The sequence below is a fragment of the Panthera uncia genome, chromosome B4 (assembly GCF_023721935.1).
Source record: "Panthera uncia isolate 11264 chromosome B4, Puncia_PCG_1.0, whole genome shotgun sequence".
In the NCBI taxonomy this organism is placed as follows: domain Eukaryota; kingdom Metazoa; phylum Chordata; class Mammalia; order Carnivora; family Felidae; genus Panthera; species Panthera uncia.
In genome coordinates, this window is record NC_064809.1 from 79,125,839 (window position 1) to 79,137,006 (window position 11,168).

General features: G+C 36.4%; 1 protein-coding gene across 1 annotated transcript; it reads left to right on the forward strand.

Annotated features, from left to right (window-relative positions):
• The first annotated feature begins 308 nt into the window (after positions 1-308).
• LOC125919853 (KH domain-containing, RNA-binding, signal transduction-associated protein 3-like) lies at positions 309-10,935 on the forward strand. Its single transcript, XM_049626687.1, has 2 exons — positions 309-372; positions 9,849-10,935. The coding sequence occupies exons 1-2, from the start codon at positions 309-311 to the stop codon at positions 10,817-10,819; spliced, it is 1,035 nt and encodes a 344-aa protein (XP_049482644.1). The 3' UTR covers positions 10,820-10,935.
• The last annotated feature ends 233 nt before the right edge of the window (positions 10,936-11,168 follow it).

Sequence of the window (11,168 nt, forward strand, 5' to 3'; positions counted from 1 at the left end):
AATAAATCACGTGGGTAAATAGAAAGGTAAGTAGGAGAAACTGGATGCAATACATGGTTAACATTTACAACTTCTCTGCACCATGCTTTATACTGGGAAAAATGTAGAGTCAAGGGATTGTCTGGAATTAGTCATGAATCTTTTATCACTTTGCCATTTCTACATAACAAATCTCCCTGAAATTTAGTGTCTGAAAACAACAAGCATTATTACTGTTCATGAGTCTCTGGTTCAGCTAGGCAGTTCTGCTGATATGGACTGGGTTCTCCCACTTCCTGGGGAATCAATTGGCTCTAAGCTAGTCTAGGATGGCCTCGGTAGAGATGAATCAGTTCTACTTCAATAGATGTCTGTCCCAGCAGACTAGCCTTGGTTTGCTCTCATGAGAATTGTGCGGGTACAAGAGAGAGAGGGGGGGAGGGGAATGCATGCTTGGCTTCTTGATACTGACACTCTGAGTTGTCACAACATTCCTTCTGTCACATCTCTTTGCAAAAGCAAGTCACAGGTCTAGGCTAGATTCAAAGGATGAGAAGCAGACATTTTCCTGCTGAGTGGACTGTGGAGTCACATAGCAAAAGACATGGTCATTTTCCTATCCATCCACCACACCAGCTCATGAAGAATCACCTAATCACTTTCTTTTTTTTTTTTTTTCTTTTTTTTCTGCTCTGCGCTTCATTATCCTAATCACTTTAAAAGCCGTTGTGACCATATTGGTCTCCCAGGGCTGCCATAACAAATTACAAACCCGGTGGCTTAAAACAACAGAAATGTATTCTTTCACAATTCAGGAGGCCAGATCTGGTGGCTCTGAGGAACATGTGTTTCTTCTAGCTTCTGGTGGTGGCCAACAGTCCTTGGTACCCCTGGCGAGATCTCTCCAGCTTCTGTCTCCGTCTTTACATGGCTGTTGGTCCTGTGGATCTGTGGATCTTTGCGTCTCTTAATCTCTCTTTAAATAATGACAATAGTCATCGGATTTAGGGCCCACTCCAATCTAGTATAACTCTATGTTCACCTGATTACACGTGTAAATGCCCTATTCCAAATAAAGTCACATTCACACATACCCACTTTTAGTACTTCAACCTACCTCTGTGGGGGACAGAATTCGTTTCACAACAGTGATGATATATATTGTGTGGAATATGCTGAAGAGATATCAAGTATCCTGATTACCATTAAAAACATAAGCCTATAGAGGCGCCTGGGTGGCTCAGTCGGTTAAGCGGCCGACTTCGGCTCAGGTCATGATCTCACGGTTCGTGAGTTCGAGCCCCGCATCGGGCTCTGTGCTGACAGCTCAGAGCCTGGAGCCTGTTTCAGATTCTGTGTCTCCCTCTCTCTCTCTGACCCTCCCCCATTCATGCTCTGTCTCTCTCTGTCTCAAAAGTAAATAAATGTTAAAAAAAAAATTAAAAAAAAAACATAAGCCTATAAATTCATAAAATATAGAAAAGCCCAATCTATAGAGAAGTATATAAGAAATAGAGAAAAAGTCAACTAGCATTAAAAAAGCTTCCCTCACTTTCTTTTTGGCCTTCCCTGTGGTATCTGGTCAAACACAAGGCATGCTTCTTTTTCAACTTAAAGTTAAGTTCCTTTTGCAAATTGATCCATGAACGTTTTTACCCTATCTCCGACCACTTTGCCGTTTATAAGCCATACATTACTCTTTATTGTTGTCAAATTTTTTATTTCACACAATTTTAGAACTTGCTCCTTTATAGAGGATCAAAGTGAGTTTCAAAGAGTTTCTGTCTTGACCAAGGTTAACAAGATAGTTAATGAAAGAATCAGCAATGACATCTAGGCTTTTATTTCTATTTTCAACTTTCACTAGTTTTACCTTTCCCCATTTTATCGAGATATAATTGACATATACCACCATATAAGTTTAAGGTATACAGAATAATGTCTTGACATACATATATGACACAATGATTACCACAACAGATTCGGTTAACATCAATCACCTCCTACAGTTACAATTTTTTGTCCTTATGATGAGACATTTTAGGCTCTACCTGCTTAGCAACTCTCAAATTTTCCATACTGCGGAATGAACGGCGGATCCTTTTGATCCCCTTTGCCTATTTCCAACCCCTATCCCCTGCCTCTGCTAACAACAAGCATCATCTCTTTTTCTCTGAGCATTTGTTAGATTTCAAATATAAGTGATTTCAGACAGCGTTTGTCTTTACCTGCCTGACATATTTTACTTAGCATAATGTTCTCAAGGTCCATCCATGTTATCACAAATGGCAGGACTTCCTTCTTTTTTATGGACGCATAGCATTCCAGTGCATATACATGTACACACACACACACATACATATACACACACATTTTCTTTTTCCATGCATTTGTCATGGATCCTTCAATTGTTTCCACATCCTGGCTATTGTAAGTAATGCTGCAGTGAACATGGGAATGCATATATCTCTTTCACACAGTGATTTCATTTCCTTTGGATATGTATCCAGAAGTGGAATTGCTAGGTCATATGGTGGTTCTCCTTTTAATTTTTTTGAGGAAACTTCATACTGTGTTCCATAGTGGCCGTTCCAATTTACATTTCCACAGCAGTGCACGAGGGTTCCCTTTTATCCACATCCTCTACAGTATTTGGTATCTCTTCTCTTTTTTGATGATAGCCACTCTAACAAGTCCAAAGTGCTATCTCATTGTGATTTGAATTTGCATTTCCCTGATGATTAGTGACTTTTAGCACCTTTTCATGTACTTCTTGGCCATGTGAATATCTTCTTTGGAAAAATGTCTATTCAGGTCCTCTGCCCATTTTTAAGTTGGATTATTTGGAGTTTTAGGCTACTGAATTGAATGAGTTCTTTATATATTTTGGCTATTAATCCCTTACCAAGTATATAATTTGCAAATATTTTCTCCTATTCTATAGATTTTTTTTTCATTTTGCTGATTGTTTCTTTTGCTGTGCAAAAGCTGTCTATTTTGATACAGTCCCACTTGTTCATTTTTTATTTGTTGCTTTTGCTTGAAGCATTCTATCCAGAAGTCATTGCTAGGACCCATGTCAAGAAGTATTTTCCCTGTTTTCATCTATGAGTTTTATGGTTTCATGTCTTACACTTAAAACTTGAATTTGAGTTAATTTTTGTGAATGGTGTCAGACAAGGGTCTTCTTTCATTTACGTGTGAATATCCAATTTTCCTACATAATTTATTGAAGTGACTCTTTTCTCCAGCTGCACTGTGTACATGAGGGACTGATTTCCACTCATGGTAGGCTCAGGACCAGACATCTGTGGAGACAACAGAGAGGACCGGTAATCATGAAGGGAATCCAGAATTGGCTGTCTATCAAATCCCAGCAAAGGAGCTCTCCTAGAGTGAGTGGACTTACATGAGAACCTAGACATTTGGATCCCTTTGCTAAATCTTTTTAAATAAATGCCCAATTCAAATGAATGCAATATTTCTTCCTGATTTTGCTTTCTAGCTCTTACAGTTTTTTTCACAGAAATTCATAGAAAACAATGCCTTTATGTTACATAATGTAATTTTTTTTTGTTTTTATCTTATTGATACTCTCATCCTATACACAGGGTATATGTAAGTAATATAGGAAGGTATTCTGATTGAAAGTAGTTTCACAAAACTTAAGTATACAGAGTAAAATATAAAGGTACTATATTGAGGTTTGAATTCAAAACTTCTGTTTAAGCAACAATTAAGGGTTACAAGAGAGCATATTTCCAGCCATTTATCTATTCATTTTCATATATGTTTTTACTCATTTATGTTTGAAAAGCATAATCCAATGATTAGGCAGGTAATATCCATGGAAACCAAAACTAACAGAATCTCCTTTCCACAATCTCAGTGTAGTTTTACAGGAAATTATGAATAGGAGAACATACCTAGAACCACAAGGTGTATTTTCTTTTCCTTGCTGGTCTTCTAGACGTTCTATAATTCCAAATTGGTGATGGAATAGGCAGTATTTTTATTCTGACTAAAGACCATAGGGATTGTATTCACTGCACAGCTTAATTAGAAATCCCAGGTGGGATTTCTTTGGAAATAACAATGAACATTTGATGTAAATTTGGTTTTCATTTTTGAATACATTTTCCAGAGATAATCTTTGCTTTTGGTTCCATAATAAAGTTTCAAGTTGTAAAACAAAATGTTTGTAATGGATTTTCATCACGCAATTAAAATATTGGAGTTATGAATGTTCACCATAGCAATCTTCTTTAAGTTCCTCAAATATTCAGTGACTGTTCAGGTATTTGTGATATTATAGGCACAGTGCAGGGCAGAAAGAAGTCTCCATAACACCACAGATGGCTTTCACTTTATTTATTATCTGTTTGTAGATTAACAGCTTAAATAAATAGGCCTGAACAGGGAAATTGCAAATTTTAATACAGCTAATTAAAATAATATGTCAAAAATGTGTTTTCTGCACTGTCTTCAGAAACAAAAAAATCTGTTCATTCTGAGGGATCCTCATTCTTCAAACATAACACATTTTCTTTTTACTTTGTTTTTTCAGTTTTATGGAGCTATAATTGAAAAGTAAAATTGTATATATTTAAGGCATACAATATGAAAATTACATATTTGTATGCATTTTAAATAAATAACCACAGTTAGGATAATGAACACACACATCACCACAAATTGTCATCATTTTGTGTGGGGATAACAATGCTTAGAATATGCTGTGCTAGCAAAGTTCAAGTATACAGTGCAGTGTTATTAACTATAGTCATAATGCTGTATATTACATCCCCAGAAGTTATTCGTCTTAAAACTGAACACTTTGATCAACATCTCTCCATTTCTCCCACTCCCTAACTCATTCTACTCTCTGTGTCTATGAGTTTATTTTTGTTTTTGGACTCCACACAATTGAGAATATTAGTATTTGTCTCTTTGTTTCTGGCTTATTTCATTTAGCATAATGCCCTCTAGGTCATTCGATGTTGTCACAAATGGTAGGATTTCCTTTATTATGGCTGAATAATATCCCCCTTTGACTTGGTCTTAAAAATGACTTTTCTGGATTTGACACTGAAAGCACAGGCAAGAAAAGCAAAAATAAACATGCGGGACTACATCAAATGAAAAAGTTTCTGTGCAGTAAAGACAGCTAAGAGTGTGAACCGACTGAAGTATTTATAAGGAAATAGAAATCAGGAAGTGAAAGAAAACAATAAAAGCATAGCATCATACACTCTAGTTTCATCACATTGTGGCAAATGGCAAGATTTAATTCTTTTTGATCACCAAGTAATATTCCATTGTATATGTATACCACATCTTCTTTATCCATTCATCAGTAGATGGACATTTGGGCTCTTTCCATAATTTGGTTATTGTTGATGGTGCTGCTATAAACATTGGGGTGTATGTTCTCCTTCAATTCAGTGTTTTTGTATCCTTTGGATAAATACCTAGTAGTGCAATTGCTAGGTCATAGAGCAGTTCTATTTTTAATGTTTTGAAGAACCTCCATACTATTTTCCATATGGCTGCACTAGTTTGCATTCCCAGCAAGAGTGCAAAAATGTTCCCTTTTCTCTGCATCATTGCCAACATCTGTTTTTTCCTGAGTAGTTAATTTTAATCATTCTGATAGGTGTGAGGTGGTATCTCATTGTGGTTATGCTAAGCAAAATAAGTCAGTCAGAGGAAGACAAATATCATATGATTTCATTCATATGTGAATTTAAGAAACAAAACAGATGAACATAGAGAAAGGGAAGGCAAAATAAGATAAAAATAGGGAACCAAATCATAAATGACTCAAATACAGAGAGCAAACTGAAGGTTGCTGGAGGAGAGTTGGGTGGGGGGAATGGGCTAAATGAGTGATGGGTATTAAGGAGAACACTTGTTAGGATGAGCACTGGGTATTATATGTTAAATTATATTTCCAAAACTATTACTACACTAATTGTTAACTAACTTGGATTAACAAAAAAAGATAGTGGTAAGAAAAAAAAGAAACCAACAGAGCAACATGTAAGGAAAGTTTGGTCATGAAGGGGAGAGAAAGGCAGGATAATACCTAGAGGAAAACAAAGGACAGAGTAAGATTTTTATTATTGTTATTTATCACATTTTTAAGATGGAAACCATGAGCCTATTTAATAGATGGTGTGAGGGAACCATGTATAAAGCTCTTCCTCCCTCATTTAGGAAACAAAATGGTATAACCTTCATTTTAATTTTTGAATTAAAGTATTAACTTAGAAAACTGAATATATTAGGATAGAACAATTACAAACAGATATTTATCATAGTAAGATCTGTGCCTCTAGTTCTTACAATGTTTCATTGGAAATAAAGATTCTATTAACTGACCACCTGTAACAGTATTAAGATAATCATTTTCTCCCTTCAAATTTTAATTTAAATTCTAGTTACTTAACATACAGTACAATATTTGCTTCATGAGTAGAATTCAGAGATTTATTGCTTACATACAACACCTAGTGCTCATCCTAACAAGTATCCTCCTTAATAATAATGTCAATGAGGATGATTATGATGATAATGATAAATGGTCAGTAAGAGTAGCTAATATTGGGGTGCCTGGGTGGTTCAGTCAGTTGAGCGTCTGACTTCAGCTCAGGTCAGGATCTCGCAGTTTGTGAGTTCCAGCCCCGCGTCGGGCTCTGTGCTGACAGCTCAGAGCGTGGAGCCTGTTTCAGATTCTGTGTCTACCTCTCTTTGCCCCTTCCCCGCTCATGCTCTGTCTCTGTCTCTCAAAAATGAATAAACGTTAAAAAATTTTTTTAAAAAGAGTAGCTAATATTTTGTGTTTACCCTTTGCTAGATACATGTTTGACAATTTATATATAATACCTCGATTAATTTATATGACCACTCTCTGAAAAAATTAGTATTTTATCCCCATAACAGACACCAGGAAACTTAAAAACAGAGTTGTTAAAAAATTTCCCAAGGTATTTAGGTACAAATGTGTGGAGTTAGGATTTGAAGTGTGGCTGTCTAATGCCAACATATACAATATAATATAATTTCTTTCCTCTATATTCCCTCTCCTCTCTAATTAGATTATTATGGTAAAATATGGTAGCGATTGTGTAAATCAACATTTTGAAGATGGGAGAAAAGGAAATAAAAACCTATGACAGAAAGAGTATCCCACTCATTCTGGTTAGTCTCCTCATCTTCAAAGAACTTATATTAAAGAATGTTAAAATAAGTTTTCTACTTTCCACTTAACAATGCTGAGAATGCAGAGCAATCCTTAGGGATAAACTGAAAGTTTATACCCTTTGAACAACATCTCCCCTCCCTACCCCACCCTGCCTCTGGCCCTGGCAACCACCATGCTAAGCTGTTTCCATGAGTTCAGTTTTTTTTCAGATTCCACACGTAAGAGATCATTTCTAGACTGCAACCTTATTAACGGCTCTGAACCAAAATCTCTCAGATAAATTGAATTCCAAAACCACAGAAATTGTGAGGTAATCAGTGTTTATTAATGGTTTAAGTATTGAGGTAAATTGTGACATAGCAATAGATAATAGCAATAGATAATTATAATCAATACATTGTTTGCTGAGAGTTTTTATAAAGAATGACTGTGAAATATAATCAAATCCTTTGTGTGTACCAAATGAAAAGTTAGTGTGATTTTCTTTTTTGAATCTGTTAAAAAGGTAAATTACATTGGTTTTATAATGTCAGATTTGGTCCTTAAATGTTATCGTTTTTATGCATTACTGAATTATTTTTCCTAATATCTAATTTTGGACCTTTACATTAATATTCAAGAATAAAAATAAAATTGGTAATATTCCTTCCTAGTACAGAATTTATTGGATTTAGGTCTCAATAGTTATTCACCTTGATAAAATAATTTTGAATACTAACATGTTTTCTATTATTTATACACAAAAGCAGTTTGTAAAAGACTCTGTGTGTGTGTGTGTGTGTGTGTGTGTGTGTGTGTTTTAAATTGTTTGGTAGAATTTTATGGTGAACGCATCTGGGTCTACACTTGGGAGAGGGGGAATTCTCTTGAGTACAGTTTCATCTTTAAAAAAATGTTTGTCTAATCGAGTTTATTTCTTCTTAAGTCAGCCATAGAAAATTATATTTTTTCCTCAGATTTTTAAAATTATATTCATCTACACTGTTCTTTATTTGACATTTATTCCTGTTTTTTCCTGGAATACCCGAAGGGAGATAACTTTTATTTATTATTTATTATTGTTATTTTTATTCACTATTTTTTAGAATATTATTTATTCACTTTATTTTCTGAGTATATCTTGCCAGAGTATTGTCAAATTTTAATTCTTTTCAAAGAATCACTATTGGCTCCACTAATACTCTATTCTGTATATTCATTTTATTTAATTAATCTCTGACATTTTCTTTTTTTCTTTTCTTTTTGCTTTGTTTTTTTTATTTAATTTTTTTAATATGAAATTTATTGTCAAATTGGTTTCCATACAACACCAAGTGCTCATCCCAACAGGTGCCCTCCTCAATACCCATCACCCACCCTCCTCTCCCTCTCACCCCCCCATCAACCCTCAGTTTATTCTCAGTTTTTAAGAGTCTCTTATGGTCTGGCTCCCTCTCTCTCTAACTTTTTTTTCCTTCCCCTCCCCCATGGCCTTCTGTTAAGTTTCTCAGGATCCACATATGAGTGAAAACATATGGTATCTGTCTTTCTCTGTATGGCTTATTTCACTTAGCATAACACTCTCCAGTTCCATCTATGTTGCTACAAAGGGCCATATTCCATTCTTTCTTATTGCCATGTAGTATTCCATTGTGTATATAAACCACAATTTCTTTATCCATTCATCAGTTGATGGACATTTAGGCTCTTTCCATAATTTGGCTATTGTTGAGAGTGCCGCTATAAACATTGGGGTACAAGTGCCCCTATGCATCAGTACTCCTGTATCCCTTGGGTAAATTCCTAGCAGTGCTACTGCTGGGTCATAGGGTAGGTCTATTTTTAATTTTTTGAGGAACCTCCACTCTGTTTTCCAGAGTGGCTGCACCAATTTGCATTCCCACCAACAGCGCAAAAGGGTTCCCATTTCTCCACATCCTCTCCAGCATCTATAGTCTCCTGATTTGTTCATTTTGGCCACTCTGACTGGCGTGAGGTGATATCTGAGTGTGGTTTTGATTTGTATTTCCCTGATGAGGAGCGACATTGAGCATCTTTTCAAGCCAGCACCATTTGTTAAAGAGACTGTCTTTTTTCCATTGCATATTCTTTCCTGCTTTGTCAAAGATGAGTTGGCCATACTTTTGTGGGTCTAATTCTGGGGTTTCTATTCTATTCCATTGGTCTATGTGTCTGTTTTTCGGCCAATACCATGCTGTCTTGATGATTACAGCTTTGTAGTAGAGGCTGAAGTCTGGGATTGTGATGCCTCCCACTTTGGTCTTCTTCAAAATTACTTTGGCTATTTGGGGTCTTTTGTGGTCCCATACAAATTTTAGGATTGTTTGTTCTAGCTCTGTGAAGAATGCTGGTGCAATTTTGATTGGGATTGCATTGAATGTGTAAATTGCTTTGGGTAGTATTGACATTTTAACAATATTTATTCTTACAATCCATGAGCACAGAATGTTTTCCATTTATTTATGTCTTCTTCAATTTCCTTCATAAGCTTTCTATAATTTTCAACATACAGATCTTTTACATCTTTGGTTAGGTTTATTCCTAGGTATTTTATGCTTCTTGGTGCAACTGTGAATGAGATCAGTTTCTTTATCTGTCTTTCTGTTGTTTTTTATTAGTGTATAAGAATGCAACTGATTTCGGTAGAAATTCTAAACTTCAGTATCTGCCAGTGCTGATGAAATAGAAAAGTTTCAGAAAGGAGAAGGCAAGGACGAAGAAAAGTACATCGATGTGGTGATTAATAAGAACATGAAGCTGGGACAGAAAGTGTTAATTCCTGTAAAGCAGTTCCCTAAGTTCAACTTTGTGGGGAAACTTTTGGGTCCCCGTGGCAATTCTCTGAAGCGCTTACAAGAAGAAACCTTGACGAAAATGTCCATCCTTGGAAAAGGTTCCATGCGAGACAAGGCAAAGGAAGAAGAGTTGAGGAAGAGTGGGGAAGCAAAATACTTTCATCTCAACGACGACCTCCACGTTCTCATCGAAGTGTTCCCTCCACCAGCAGAAGCATATGCCCGGATGGGACACGCACTGGAAGAAATCAAAAAGTTCCTCATTCCTGACTATAATGATGAAATCAGGCAAGCACAGCTCCAAGAGTTGACGTATTTGAATGGTGGTTCAGAAAACGCGGACGTCCCAGTTGTTCGAGGAAAACCCACCTTGCGTACAAGAGGTGTACCAGCCCCAGCAGTAACCAGGGGAAGGGGAGGAGTCACAGCCCGGCCAGTTGGAGTTGGTGTACCACGAGGGACGCCGGCTTCCAGGGGAGTCCTTTCCACCCGAGGGCCAGTGGGTCGGGGAAGAGGGCTTCTCACTCCCAGAGCAAGAGGAGTGCCCCCAACTGAGTACAGACCTCCGCCGCCACCCCCAACACAAGAGACCTACGGAGATTATGACTATGATGATGGTTATGGCACTGCTTATGACGAACAGAGTTATGATTCCTATGATAACAGCTATAGCACCCCTGCCCAAAGTGGTGCTGATTACTATGATTACGGACATGGACTCAGTGAAGAGACGTACGATTCCTACAGGCAAGAGGACTGGACTAACTCAAGACACAAGGCACCTTCAGCGAGGACAGCAAAGGGCGTCTACAGAGACCAGCCATATGGCAGATACTGATTGTACTGTCTGATGTTGTGAAATAGCCAATCTCCACCAGTCCTGTATACTGTTCAAAGTAATTTTTTTCTATGAACAATCCCTTTTTAAATAAATCAAAATGCTTAAAATCTGAATGGATGGAACTTTAAAACTACTTTGTTGAAACATCAACCTGGGCAGAAAAAAGGAAAAAAAAAAAAAGACATGTAAAATTTTGTTATTTCCAGTCTGTATATGAAAAAAATAGGTCATCAAAAGGAAAAAAAAATAACTTTGATTAACTAGTGTTAAACAAAAAAATAGGTTTACTAAATATGTTTTTTTTTTCAACTTTTTTTTTTTTTTTAATTTATTTTTGGGACAGAGA